Below are 14,224 nucleotides of genomic sequence, written 5' to 3'. Positions count from 1 at the left end.
CAGAAGTGCTGTTGGCCCCAGACGTCCTCTATCCCCGCCCTCTCTGGGCCCCAGATCTAGGTGACCCACAGACCGCAGAGCGCAGTCCTGTGCACCGGACCGGCCCGAGGTGTAGGAAGGGTGGTAGCCAGAGACCCCATGTCGCCCTGGGACAGGTGGCCTTGCCAGCTCCACAGGTGGCCATCGCTGCTGTCACACAGACACGTGTCACAGCACGATGACCAGTAAGATGGCGTCTTTTCCCTCCCACGTTAGAGAGGAAATTCAAACACTTACCAAGAAGTTTCAAGAACTGGGAGAAATTAAGAGAGAAGAAAAAGACGACCCCGTGGAAATGACCCCGGAGGTATGGCTCAGCTGGGCCCAGCTTCCTGTCCGGGCATGGTGGGGCTCTGGGCGGACGCGTGACGGCTCTGCTGTCTCTGTCCCCAGGATTTTCCTGGCTCCGACGTTGGCCATCCACTTCCCTTTTATCGTCACCACTGACTTCCATAAATTGTGTGTGTTGAGTCCAGAGTTCTGAACTAATTAACCGTCAGTTAAGTGACTTTTTGAACTAGCATCCGAGTCTTAGCTAAGCTGACGAGTGAAGTCCTTCCCAGATTTCACATACACCGAAGGGTTGTCTGTTAGCAGGTGAGGAGTATGAGGAGGCCCTACAGGGGAAGGAGGGATATCTGGTGAGGACATCCTGTCCCCAGCCCTGCGTGTTTAGTGTGAGCTTCAGGCTAAGACAGAGAGCAGGCCTGACGCAGGGCTGGTGGGGGGGGGGGGGGGGGGGGGGTGCCAGGTGCCTGCCACCAAATGTCACACATGTCCAGGTGTCGAAGGTGTGTGAGGCAAATGGCAGGTTGGAGGTCAGAGGTACGTGTAAGCAGCACAGGCAGGGACAGGTCACACTATCTGGCCCCAGGAGAGCAGAGATGTGGGGTGCGTTAGGACTGGGCAAGGAGACAAGCCCCCCTGAGGTGAGGTAGCAGGAGGACCCGGGCTAGCCGGGAGGCGCTGGTGACAGTGGCCGACGGGCTCGGGGGCACTGGTGCTTGCACGGCGGGCCGGGCGCCTTGGACCCAGGGCAGTTTCAGTTTTTAAGTTCCAGCCTCTGCGAGAGCATTCTCCAGCAATGGGTGTCTCCATCGGTGAGAACAGGCCAGTATGTTGATTTTTATTGCAGACCATGAATCCGGACCCTGCAGTGTGGCAGATACCAGGTTTATTTCAATGATCAAAGCAGCAATTCTTTTCGTCTCCAAAACCAAGCGAGAAATCGAGAAATCGGTTTCCTTGAATCAGAGTCCCGTTGCTGTCAGTGTCTTAGGCCAGAAAACCAAGGAAAGGAAAAGCCGGTGAACCTGGCGGTAACGCACACGTGTTACTGAGCTCAGGAAGTGCGGCCTAGGTTGAAGGGGCCGCCTCCCAGGGGAGCTCCCCAGGGGAGCACTGCCCCCGCCCCAGGTTTAGGGGGGTGGATGAAGACCTACCTGAAATCTGTTTATTAGCAACACGTTTCTGCAGACATGAAAGATGTCACAAGGCTGGACGTGTGGCTACGGATTTTTCCTCTAAACTGAAAGCCCGTTCTGACAAGCTTTGCCTGTATCGTGCCGCCTTACCTGATCCCCGTCCTCCCTGCCCGGCTTAATCATCCTTTGCACCTTGAATTTCCTGCAGACCCCGGAAGAACCCCGACCTTCCCTTCCCACCAGCAGGCCCTCTCAGCAGGACTCTGAGCCAGATACAAGCGAGGAGGGCTTCTCCCGGCCCCCCTCCACCTGCTCCGAGGGGCGAAGAGACACGGCAGCCAGGATCCTGCAGAGCCGGTGGAGGGTATACAGACACCAGGTGAGAGCCCACGAAGGCCCTGCCGTGGTCTGTGCCCCTGGGGCCCCTTCGACGCGCGGGCTCTGTGCTGTGTGCAGCTGGCATGTGGCAACGTGCGGGAGGGACAGCGTGGATACAGATGAGGACAATGTCTCCGGGGGTGAGGGAGGCACCAGCACCTGGCCCCACGGTGGAGGGAGCGGGTCCTGCGGGGAAGGAAGTGACCCGGTGCACACGGCGGCCGCATTCTGGAATCACCGCCCCGTCCCTCTGAGCACGGGCCGGAGCATGGGATCCACAGTGAAGCGGATCCATCTCGGAAACAACTGGAATTGAAACCCCCGGAGGAGCCCCTTTTCTGCGGCCGCCTGGGAGGAAGCAGCTTGGGCTGTGGGCCATTTTACTGTGACTGAAAAACCTGCCTCCGAGCGCGTGCGTCTCAGCCGGAGGGAGGAGGGAGGCAGGGGCTGTGTATCTGCCGAGCGCCTTTGTGCTTGGGGAGAGTGGGGCGAGGGGCCCAGGGAGCCCCCCGTCTCATGGCGCCGTCTCATGGCCGTGGGGGGCGGGGGGAGACTGGGGCCCTCTCCTAAGCTCCTGGGACGAGGGGGCCGTCTCTTTGCGCCAGCCGCATGGCACGCCCCGAGAGAGCTCCCCGGTTTTTGGTTTTGTAGAACACGGCAGGGTGCTTTCTCCCGAGGGAACCAACAAACCCCGGTGAGGCCCCTCCTTGCCTGAATATCAGAAGGCTGCCAGGAGGGCTTTTTAAGTTGCTGTTTCTTCCAAACTTGCATCACGAAAACTCACAGGACATTTAGAAGGGCTGGAAGACTTTCGGGCATTCCAGGAATTCTTGCCACCAACCCGACCCGCCCGTAGTCGACACGCAGGCACGTTTGCTTTCTATTCCGACCATTCCTCCCCAGCGCCACGTGGACGTGAGGCTCAGACGTTACGAGGGTCCGGCTTGCATCGTGTAAGCACCAGGACATGTCCTAGCGGACCGCAGCACGTGCCGTCAGATGCCCCAGGGACGCAGCAGTGACTCTGACGTCACCTGGCGTGGCCTCCATATTCAGACCTCTCCAGGTGTCCCAGGATGCCCCTTCACTTGTTGTCGGTCCCCTCTATTTCCTGGAAGGGGCAGGTTAGGTCCACAGGCTTGACTCGCTTCAGGTTGAACATTTTTGGCCAGAGCACCCCCCAGGTGGTTCCGGGCGCACGGTCTCCCTTCCCACAGGTGACACCGGGCGGTCCCGCCACATCTAGCCGCAGGCACTGGGTGGTGCGGCTGCCGGCGTTTGCCGCTGTAAAGAAACGCCTTTCCCCGCTGATGAACCCGTGACGTGCCTTTCACCGGTGGCTCCAGCAGCCTTACGCGCCTTAGCTCAGCCCTTCGTTTCGCACGGTTGCGGGATGACTTCAGATCCCCCCCTGCTTAGTGGCCGGCACTCTTCCGTAAAGCAGTTTTCCTGATCAGCTGGTCCGCAGAGCACAGCCCCGGGGCCTTCTGTTAAGGCAGGGTCAAGGCTTTGCTGTCCTCCGAGTACTAGGTAAGCACTGATGGCAGGACAGGGAACTGTGTGGTGGCGGCTGCGGCGGCCAGAATTCCTCCCCCCACGCTCTGCGGGGCGGCGGCATCACTGCGTCTAAGAGGAATTACTGTTACTCTTGGTAGCGTTCAGCCCGTCCCACGTTCGGTCAGTGGGAGTGCTCCGTCTGGCTCCGTCCGTCGTGCCTCTGGTCTTGCTGGCACACCCTCGCTTTCTGGCACAAGGAGGCGTCTCGGGCTCCCGGTCCTCCTCACCCCAGACCGGATGGAGCTCGCCGTTTCCGAGGCACCTGCCGTGTCCACCTCGCTCCCTGCTCCCACCCACCAGGCACTGGCTTCCTCCCCCTGCTCGCCCCCCCAGGAGCTGGGGCACGGCCGGCTTCGAGACTCATGAGTTAAATCCTTCCTTCCTTGAGGATTCTGCTTTAAAAGAACTCAGAATAAACGGAAATGCGCGTACCGACATGTAGGAACAAAGCATTTGAAAGGCCACTCGGTCGGAAACCAGAGTCCTGGGACCTCCCTCTGGGGTCCGCTTGGTCTGCACGTCTCCGGCTCACGCTGGGGTTCAAGGGTGTCTGAGGCCGTGAGCAGGAAGGCCCTGGACTCGCCTGGAGCCCTCCCAGCCAGTGTGGTTGTGCCCCACACCCAGCTAAGCTTTTTTCTCAAGTTTATCATTTTGAGAGAGAGAGTGGGGAAGGGGCACAGACAGAGGGAGAGAGAATCCCCAGCAGGCTCCACACTGTCAGCGCAGAGCCCGACGTGGGGCTCGATCCCACGAACAGTGAGATCACGACCCGAGATCAAGAGTCGGACGCTTAACCCATCGAGCCACCCAGGTGCCCCGCGAGCTTTGGGGTGAGCCGCAGGCTGCCCTGGCCAGGGCCTGCGGCCGGCCGCGGACCGGCACGTCTCCTGAGTCAGAGGCCGTTTCCGCGGGCAACACGATTCCATCGTCTCCGTGTGTCACGGCACAGTCCCACGCCTCCACTTTGCTCTCTCCAGGCTTCACGTGAGACGTCCTCACTCCCCACCCCGTGTCCCTGCCAGTACTTTCCCGTCCTCGTCTGCTGCTTGAGATTTTCTTTGCCGGTCTCGACCACTACTGTTATCAAACGTGTTTTTTTCCTTCCTCCCTCCCTCCCTCCCTCCCTCCCTCCCCCCTTTCTTTCTTTCTCTCTCTCTCCCCACTCTGCTGATCCTCATACTCCATTTCCCTCCATCTGTCAAGGGATAAATCCTTTTCTGTAACAGCTGTGGGCTGTGCACTCTGATTAATACTGAAAACGAGCTGGTTAATGCACGTTTTATCGACGGTGGCCACGGTCCGCCACAGGCACATGTATCATCCTGGGGTTCCCACCCTGGAAGGACCTGGGCTATAAAAATACGTATTCGTGGGTCTCATCTGTGCTGACTCTGGATCAGCCTGTCTTGGGTGTAGCTGATTTTTCTCAAGTCCCTGGATGCTTCTCACGACGGATCAGATTTGGGGGCCAGTGACCCAGACCCGTGGACGGGGTCCCCTTTGTAATTTCTCCGGCAGGCAGTGCCCAGCCCCTGTGTGACCACCCGGAGAGGGCACCCGTGTCAAGACAGCTCCAGCCGTGGGGAGGGGCTTCCCCACCTGGAGCCGAAGACACGCACACGTGTTGATGCTCGTGAGACGCTGTCTCACAGAGCTCGCTGCCACGGGCTGGCCAAGAGTCGCAGGCGACACCAAGGTGTCTCGTCTTTAACCGTGACCCGCCCTGAGAAAGCCGGCCGTCTAGTTATGGCTGCTGGCCCCTCAGCACTGTCGGCCAGGCCGAGGAGGAACAGAGATGCACGGAGCCTCCTGGGGTGTGGGTGGCAAGGAGGGGGCTCTCTGTGAGGGGCGTGCCCTGGTCTTCCACCCATGGCGGCTGGGGCTGGGGCAGGGGCAGGATCAGGAAATGAATACTCCTGTGAAAAATTCATCCTTGTGTTAATTCATGATTTATCTCTTTATTTCAGAAAAAAAAGGCCGTCCTGGACGAGGTAAGCAAATTTATTTCACCCGTTTCAAAATATGTATTTCTGCACCGGAGCAAAGTCCCAGTGGGATGTCCCAGGAAGCGTCACGGGCACTTGGTTTCGTGAAATCAGACCAGCCCCAAGTGATATCAACATCACATGAATATTTGGGTAGCTTCACACCTTCAAATTCATTCATTCGTTCGTTCATTCAATCATTCCTTCTTTCAACACACTTTTCTCGGTCATCAGTTCGGAGTCAGGCAACCTGGCGGGCCCTCGGGACTCAAAAAAGATGTTGACTCAAACAGCAGATGGGTCGTCGCAGGTCAAGGTGGCAGGTGTGGTTTAGGGCTCGTGTCCAGGTGTGCCGTGGGGTCTGGGGAATGTGAGGGCTCCCAGGCTGGGAGGAAGGGCTCCAGGCAGAAGACGGGTGTGCAAAGGAGCACAACCTGCCCGGGAGGAGACCAGGTGTGTGTGAGCGGCGGGACGCGGGCCGGGAGGTGCCGGGACTGACGGAGTCTGGGACCCGCACGGCCCCTTGCTGCTGCTGTTGCCTTCCCCACGAGCCTGTTCCCCACGCAGCCTCCGGGGTGACATGTCTTACTTGTTAAATAACACCCACCACCGCATAAGACCTGCTCTAAACTTGGAGCAAATTCCAAAGCTGTTGCCCGAACACCCTCCATGCCACATGCCCTGGCGACCCCTCCAGCCCTGCTGATTCTTCTTTAGCCAGTCTGGAGGCTTAACACTCCTCGAAAACACCAGCATATTCCTGCCACAGGGCCTTTGCACTTGCTGCCCCTCTGCCTAGAAGGCTCTTCCTCCAGATACTTGCACATTTTGCCCCCTCGCTTGACACAGGTCCGTATCGAAACATTACCTCCTCAATGACACCCTCTCTGAATACCCCGTGCCAGCCATCACTCCGGCCTCGTGTCCTGCTTTATTTCTCCTTGTGGCTCTTATCCCTGTTTGATATTTTGGTAGCTTACTTCTTCGTAAACTGCTTGTCTCACACTGCAGTGGAGGTTCCGCGGAGGCAAAGGCTGACTCTGCCTTTGGGCCACTATGTCCATAGTTCCCAGGACGCAGCCTGCCATATGGTAGGCATTCGGCAAATCTGTGCAATGAGTGGGTGAATGGGTGAGCTTGGGACTCCTCCAGGGACCCTGGAGCGCGTCTACCGGCCGGCCGGCCCGTGCCGTCGTGCTCCACTGAGGTCTTCGGTGCCGCCCCAGGCCCGAGCGTCCTCGCCTCTCCAGGCAGGTGCGGTGCGGCCAAGCTGTGGTTGGTGTAAGTCAGCAGCCAGCACCCTCAGCCCGTGTCGCCCGTAAGGAGCCCTAGGTCCCTGTTGTCCGCGTGTAGCGAGCCCCCTGGGTCGGTCTACATGTGCGTTTGCCTGTTTGATTTTGCCTTAATGAAGGTCCCCTTACCGCACTTTGTTGGACCTGTTTTTTTTTTTTTAATGCTTGTTTACTTTTGAGAGAGTGTCATTGCAAGTGGGGGAGGGGCAGAGAGAGAGGGAAACACAATCCGAAGCAGGTTCCAGGCTCCCAGCTGGCAGCACAGAGCCCGTTGCGGGGCTCAAACTCACGAACCTCGAGATCATGACCTGAGTCGAAGTCGGACGCTTAACCCACTGAGCCCCCCCAGGTGCCCTTTGTGGGGCCTGTTTCTTAACCCTAGTTCAGGACGTCTGCTTTACCTTGCCCTCCATAGGGACAGAGCAAAGGTGTTAGGGTTTTTTTGTGTGTGTGACTGATTCTGGAAGCCTCTAGGTATCTAAACACACGATGTGTCAGGACTCAACGTACTAAGCGTGTTGTTCCCCTAAAATGCCGTGATAGCCGAAATCCTTTGTCACGCTGTGACGTTTTCACCCAGGGCTGGTGGCTGCTGCCCCCAAGACCCACGACCCTGACTGCAGAACTCAGCAGAGCGTCCACATGTGCGTCTGAAGAAATTATTTAAGTTCAAAGGATAAATAATTCCTTTGCAGCAGTATGAGATCGTGCTCTACCCTGCTTGATTTTGTGTTTTCTTCATGCTTGCTTGTTTTTGAGAGAGAACGAAAACACGGGTGGGGGAGGGGTAGAGAGAAGGAGACAGAGGATCCCAAGCAGGCTCTGTGCTGACAGCAGTGAGCCCGACGTGGGGCTCAAACTCACACACCGTGTCATGAGCTGAGCTGAAGTCGGACGCTCAACCGACAGAGCCACCCAGGCGCCCCTGCCCTGCCCGCTTTTGGAAGATGTGTACGGAAAGCATGTGGTGTGGCACAGACTACCCAACGTGGAAACCTAACTACTGTAAAATATGGACACACACTGGCAGCTAAGTTTATTAGCATCTAACAGATGATGTGATTTCCCGCGAGATCGGGCGACTGTGCCTCTCTCTGCCCAGACGATGGGTCTGTTTCTCCCTGGGGGAGACGCTAGGTGAGTGACGGAGAGGCCGTGGTTACGCAATAGCGAGAGAAGTCACTTCTCTGCTGCTAGGGCTTCTCCCTCTGGATCCCCCTTCCTCCGCAGCTGCCACCTTGCAGGGGAATTAACGTCTACTTCCCTCTCTCCCCGTTCCCTGCCAGGCGGCTATGGTGCTTCAGGCAGCGTTCAGGGGACATCTAGCGCGGGTGAAGCTGTTGTCAAGCCAGGCGTGTGCTTCAGAACCCCCCAGCCCGCCCAGACAGGTAAGCCCCGGGGCCGGACACAGCGGCCCGCTAGCCGCCCTCTCCCCGTCTCCGCGTCTGGTGCCTCACCCACCGAGGCAGCACGGCATCTTCTGGTCGCGGTGTCCTACCTTGCACCTTACTGTCCGTCGCGGGGCGCATCGGGCCAGGCAGGCTCCAGGTGGATGTAACGTCTGGTGCCTACGTACTAGGTACACGTCCATCTCACGATTAAGGTATAATCTTAACGCAGTAAAGATATGCGTCGTCCTACTCTGTGAAAACAAAGACATCCGTTTTAAGAATCTCCAGAGTCTGAGAGTCAGGAAGTGCTAAGCACACAGTACCCAGACGAGCCACCCCGAACGGGGCCATGCTCGCACCTGGCTCTCTGAGGGCCAGGCGGGGGCCCCTGCCACGCTCACTGTCATTTTGCCGCAGGACCCTCCGTCACCACGTGTTCCAAGCCCCACCGCCCAGGCCCAGGGCAGCCCGGGACAGGAGGAGGCCATCACCGCCATCCAGTCCGTCCTCCGGGCGCACCTGGCACGGGTCAGGCGCAGGTAAGTCCAACCGGCGGGCCCAACTCTGTTCTGTATCCCTGGGAAACGCCGGCCACAGACACGGTGCGGGGAGCTGCCCGTCCAGGTGGTGCCCGGGCACGGGGAGTAGGAGCTGGGACCTTGGTTTGTCACCCGAACAGAAACACCCCGTGAGGAGTTCCTCCTGCCTGTGCAGTTGGGGTAACCCGTGAGTTCTGGCCTTCCCGGAACGGCCCCCCCGGGTGGGGGAAACCGGGAGAAGGGGCCAGACACCGTGGGGTTCTGGTACCCGCCACTTTGTAGGCTGGTCGGCTCATCCTAACGCATCGTCCTTGTTAGAAGAAAATGTGACGTAACCCCAGCATTCAGGAAGGCGCGGGCGTCGTCAGAACCCCCCCAGGGCAGCGCTCCTTCTCTCCTTCTCAGTGGCACTGTGGCGCCAGACCCGCGGGGGCACCGGCTGCAGAAAGTCACAGCCCCTCCTAGCTGTTGTGGGGCGAGGGGGGGGTTCTGCACCGAGGCGGGGGAGTGTCCCTCAGGAGGGGGCTGGGGCTGTTCTGCTGCAGGGCTCAGGCTCTCTGCCCCTCCTCACTCTGCCCTTCCTCTCCGGTGTTGGTTTTGGTTCCTCTCTGCCACAGGAGAGCCAGGTGGAGCCCGAATCTCATGGTTCTGGTTCCCCGTGAACGGAGACGGCCGGGGGCTCCACGCGGGTCAGGGTCCATCGCGGCACGGCCACCACGGCCGGTGACCGTGTCCGCTGGGACGGAAAGGCACGGGAGACGGTGGGAAAGGAAGGCGTCTGGCCCTGACCCTGGCCGTGCACCAGCCCTGCCGGCCTCCCGCACATCCGTGAGCCCCGCCGTGGGCCTCAGCCCACGGGGGCGTTCCGTGAAGTCCACGCGGCTGGCCTCTCTCTTGCAGCGCCGCCAGTCAGAGAGCCGTCACCGCAGCCCCCAGAAGGAGGCAGCCCGCTCCGGCCACACACAGCCAGCTCTCCTCGCCACCCTGCCCGGCCCCTTCTCCTGGTAACATCACTTCAGTTTCAATTTCCCCGGCCCTCTGAGCTTCCAGCAAAGAGCTGCCACTGCCCGGAAGCATGGGGTGTGTGGGCCCGTGTGGGGGCTTGTCCACTGTGACCGCCTACCAGCAGGGAGGCTGCATCGGGGAGATCCTGGATCTGGAGGCGGCCCCGGGGTCAGGGACGGTGGCTTCCGGGCACCTGCGGGCTACAGAGTTGGAGCTTCATGGCTCGTGTGTCTTTGGTTTTTATCCTTGGCTCTAACCGGAGCTGGTGGTTTCCCTCCTTTGGACCCATGCTTTTCCTGTTTGTTGGTTTTAAGTTAAGCTTTGCGTGTATCTGCTTTTCGGCCTCATCAAGGCCCCCAGACAGTGCAGAGATCCCTGGGACTGACAGGGGCGCCGCACCCCAGCAGTGAGGCCCGGTCAGCTCTGCCCGGCGGCGGACGTGGGGTCCCGGGCAGGGCCCGTCTCCTCGCATGTGAGGCGGACGCCCGGCGAGAGCCTGGACGTTGCTTTCAGGCCCCGCGATTCCGGCCTCCCCTCCCCCTTCCTCTGCTGTGACTTGCTCGCACTCGTACTATGATGCTGCTGATGAGCAAAGCGGCGGTGCTGGGAGGTTTGGGACGGTCACCGGAGCAAGAAACGCAGTCTTGAGGTCCTGTTAGTGAGGGCCGTACGTGGTCACCACGTGGCACTCACGTGGGAACGTTTCCAGCGACTTTTCTGTCCTGAGCTCGTAGGTCACAAAGATGGAGTCTGAGGACAGGCAGGGAGCGGGGCTTCGTGTCAGGAAACCTCAGCAAAGGAGAACAAAACCCGGGTGTTGGGGTGGAAAGACGGGGGGAGGGGACGAGTCCTGCCCGTGTCCCACGCCGGCCGCGTGCAGGGCCGGCACTTCTGGTCTGCGTGTCGTTTCAGGTCAAGAGGACAGCGAGGGGAGCGGCGGGGAGACCGCGGAGGGGCCGGCGGCCGAGGACGAGGCTCCGGGGCATCCAGCAGCCCTGCAGCCCCGCTGCGGTGAGTGGGGGCGACGCGGCCTTTGGGGGGCTGGGTCTCGGAGAATGTCCTGAGGAGCCAAGGGCTTCCCACCGTGTCCGCCCGGGAAGTCACCACATGGGAGAGCGGGCTGCGTCCCTTGCAGTCGCTCAGCCCGGGCTGTCGGGGCTCGCGGACGTCGAACGCTGGTGCCCCACAGGCCCCGCGTGTCAAGAGCCAAGGGCAGCAGCACCGGGATGCCCTGGAAGACGCGGAGCCGGGCGGGCCGTTGAGAACCCCCGGCCCCCTGAAGCCCCTCCTCCTGCGGACGGTGTCGTCTCCCGCCGAGGGGCGTTACCGCACACGCGGCCCTCAGTTCCCGGCAGGGCCGTGCGGCCCTGTTTGGTCCGATCGTGACCGTGTTTTTGAAGATAACCTTGGAAACGGATGTTTGAGCGTCCTGAGGCTCTCCTCTCAGATGTTCTCTGGAAAGCGCCAGAGGCCAGCTGTGCAGTCACACGCCTCGGTGCGGCCGAGCCTGGCTTCCTTCCCGCTTTCTCCCCGACCGGCCACCGGCGACCAGCGACCGGCCGTCCCCTTGCCCCTCACCGGGCAGAGTGCGGGCCTCCCTCCCATCCCTCGCCCGCGTCAGGCCCCTCCTCAGGCCCCTCGGGCGCAGGCTGTCTGCAGCTGGCGCCCCCTTCCAGCACAAACGGGATTCTGGAAGGCTGCTGTGAGTGAAGAGTGTGGGGGAGGGGCCACCGGGCGCCACGTGCCCGTCTCCCCAGGTGGACGTGCCACCAGGAAGCGGGCTCTTACGCACGCAGCTGGCCGCCAGCCTCGCCAGCGCTGGGTCGCAGCTCCCGCCCAGGCCGCGGGCTGGGGGCGCCACGGTGGGGGCGGCCCTCAGAGGCCCCCCAGTCGTGCTCCAGCTTGCTCGCTGTCGGCCAGCCTCACCTTTTGCGGGTGTCTGCCTTTTGGCAACGGCCGGGGTGTCCAGAGCTGAGCTCGGAGGCTGAGGTGGTTTGTGGCCGTGTGACGCTGGACGCCGAAGGTCGTTCCCGCCCGGCAGGGAGCAGGCGCTGTGCCAAGTGTCCCAGACTGGCGGCCGGGGCGCGCCCCGGCCCCGAGCAGCTGCGGTGACAACCCCGCTCCGGTTCCTTGCAGGGCCGTCCTCTCCCTCGGGACCGGGACCCGCGGATGACGGCAGCTCTGACGACTCCGACGAGATCGTGGTGGCCCCGGCTGTGGCCCCGAGGAAGGCCGCCTCCCCGCCCTAGGCTCCGGGCCTGCCCCTCACGCGGCGACGGCCCTGCAGGGAAGCTCGGGGTTTGGAGGACGAAGCGTGTCCTAGAGGACGTGGGGACCACAGTTACGACCGCAGAGTATTTTACCTCGTTGGCAAAGAGCTCCGTGCTCCGCACGCACCTCAGCAGCCTGGTCGGTGCTCCTCTTCCGTTGGTCTGGTCGCCTGTTGGGTTGATCTCGTCTCCGGGAAGGGCCGGCGGCGCAGTTTTCGGTGTCAGACGGACAGACGCTTCTGCCCGGGACGGGCCAGCCGGGGGCCCTGCAAAGACGCGGTCTCGGCAGCCGCTTCCTGGCCTCCGGCCGTGAGCTGGGAGCGCCCGCCTCGTCTGGAGCCGCGCTGACGGCACCCTGTTCCTCTCCCGCCACCGCCTTCTCTGGCGCCACGTGCTCTGATCTCCACCCGGCCAGGAGGCGAAGTACTTTCTGGAACCCCTGTGGCAGGATACGGCGTCTCCAAGCCTCGTGAGACACGAGGACATCGGGGCCCCGAGAGGGGCTCGTGTTCCTCAGGCTCCTCCTCCTGCCCCTCTCCACGCAGACCTTCCCCCACCACCGTCCCCACCGCCGGGGCCCTGTGCCCAAGAGGTGCTGTGCCCAGGAAGGAGTCTGGCGAGACCCTGTCACTGGGTAGGCCAAGCCTTAAGAGGCACCAAACCCTAACCAGGAAGTACCATCAGGTTTGCCTTTGAGAAGTGCAGCGGCTCAGCTGTCCCCAGGCCCCGGGCAGGGCAGGGGTGCTGGGCTCACCCGCGGGCCGCAGGTGACGGGGGTGCCCCGGGCCCTTGCTGCGTGCGGGCCCCGGCTCCCGCCCAGCCTGCGCCACACAAACAAAGAGCCCCCCCTTTGTCTGCAAGGTCAGCCTTTGTTGATGGGAACGAGAAGAGCCTCAGGCTTGTGGTGCGGGGGGACGTCAAGGGCGTCTTAAGAGCCCCGTGTCCCCAGGCCAGGCGTCCAACTCTCCACAGGTCCACAGGCCACACAGCTGCGTGAGGAAGCTCACTCTTGCCTGGACGGAGTGTGCCGGCTGGAGCCCTTCTGAGGTCAAACCTTGGGGAGTAGGATGTATTCTTCTTTGGGGAAACCCTCGGCCCTCCTCACCGTGGCCAGGAAGCTTCTGGCGCCACAACCAGCTAGAGCCCGTCCGTGGTCGTCCACCCCGAGCCGCCGGGACCACCCGGTCAGGCTCCGTCCACACAACAGCTTGAGAAAAAAAAGCCCAGCCAGAAAGCTAGTCTTTTGTTGGTTTGGTCTGTGGGCTGCGAAGTCCATTTTCTTGTTTCTCGTCTTTCCCACTGGACCGACTGGTAACTGGACCGAATCTGTTGCCGCCCCTGGCTTGTTTCACGCGTGGGGTCTGTTCCCCAGTGACCCGACCACCCTCCCCTGGGTCCCAGGCTCGGAGCCAAGGGTCTGTAGGGGCTGGGCGAGCGCTGGGGGCCTGCCCGCTCCTGGGGCGAGGCTCCTCCCACCCATCACTCAAACAACGGGCATTTCCACCCACTCGTCATTCGGGCCCTGGAGAACAAGGCCCCGCGTGGCGTCCGGGCTGGCCTGTGTGCCGTGACCGGAGGGGCCTGGCCAGCGGGCAGGGCCACGAAGGCAAGATCGGTCTGTGTGCTTGTGTTTTCCAAGGAGACGACCCCAAGAACCGTAAATATGTACACGCGTCCGCCTGTGTGCCTTCGGGGCAGCATTGTTGATTAAAAGCAAACATTCTCGAAGCCGCCTCGGTCACTGATGCACCTCTAGGCCACCGTGAGTTCAGCCAGAGTCCAGTGTGCACGCCCTCTGGCGGATGGCCTGCCCTGTGGCCCTGTGGCCCTGTGGCCCTGCAGGCGCCGAGGAGAACCCCAGGCAGCAGCCTGCTTGTGGGGCCTGGCCGTGGGGCTGGGTTTCCCCGCCTGCAGAGCCAGAAGGGCCTGGAGCGCCGACTCCCGGTGCCTGCTCAGCTGGGGGCCGCTGCCCACATGGGGCCTCGGGGCCCACTCCAGGGAGGCAGGGGAGGGGAAAGGGATCCAGCAGAAAGGAGACAGGCACTGCGACCTCAGGCATCAAGCGCCCCAAAGGCACAGGTCCGTGCCCTCCCGTGGGGAGTCCGGGGCACGTGCGGCTCGCCGCGCCCTGGTTGTCACCACAGCACCCGCACACCGGCTGGGGGCTGACAGAGAAATGTGCCCTGCCCCCACCCCGGCCACCCTCACAGTGCAGAAGCGGAAGCCGCATCTCCCGGCCCTGACCCAGCTGACCCGGTGCTGCCACAGCCGGGCCTCCTGACCGCGGGGAGGCGAGGCTTCCGGGCTGCCGCCACCCCCCCCCCCCGGCCCCTCCCTCCCGAAG

General features: G+C 61.8%; 1 protein-coding gene and 1 long non-coding RNA gene across 13 annotated transcripts in view; one reads left to right on the top strand and one right to left on the bottom strand.

Annotated features, from left to right (window-relative positions):
• Positions 1-13,604, top strand: part of IQCE (IQ motif containing E) — a 41,872-nt gene extending 28,268 nt beyond the window's left edge. For 11 of the 12 annotated variants that reach the window (XM_042972557.1, XM_042972561.1, XM_042972559.1 and 8 more), the window contains 8 exons: positions 256-346; positions 1,672-1,842; positions 5,366-5,389; positions 7,962-8,063; positions 8,484-8,605; positions 9,506-9,609; positions 10,523-10,621; positions 11,747-13,604. In XM_042972557.1, coding sequence (XP_042828491.1) covers positions 256-346; positions 1,672-1,842; positions 5,366-5,389; positions 7,962-8,063; positions 8,484-8,605; positions 9,506-9,609; positions 10,523-10,621; positions 11,747-11,859 — 826 coding nt within the window. In that variant the 3' untranslated portion in view covers positions 11,860-13,604. The remainder of the gene's footprint in view (positions 1-255; positions 347-1,671; positions 1,843-5,365; positions 5,390-7,961; positions 8,064-8,483; positions 8,606-9,505; positions 9,610-10,522; positions 10,622-11,746) is intronic. The other variant, XR_006212720.1, reaches the window with a different exon arrangement.
• LOC107180818 overlaps positions 1-14,224 on the bottom strand; it is a 32,371-nt gene that overhangs the window by 4,016 nt on the left and 14,131 nt on the right. Inside the window, exon 2 of the long non-coding RNA XR_006212722.1 lies at positions 8,174-8,317. This is a non-coding gene — a long non-coding RNA (uncharacterized LOC107180818). The remainder of the gene's footprint in view (positions 1-8,173; positions 8,318-14,224) is intronic.

This window comes from Panthera tigris, chromosome E3, assembly GCF_018350195.1.
Source record: "Panthera tigris isolate Pti1 chromosome E3, P.tigris_Pti1_mat1.1, whole genome shotgun sequence".
NCBI lineage: Eukaryota > Metazoa > Chordata > Mammalia > Carnivora > Felidae > Panthera > Panthera tigris.
Note: the sequence above shows the minus strand (reverse complement) of the source record. Positions and strands in the feature narration are given on the sequence as shown.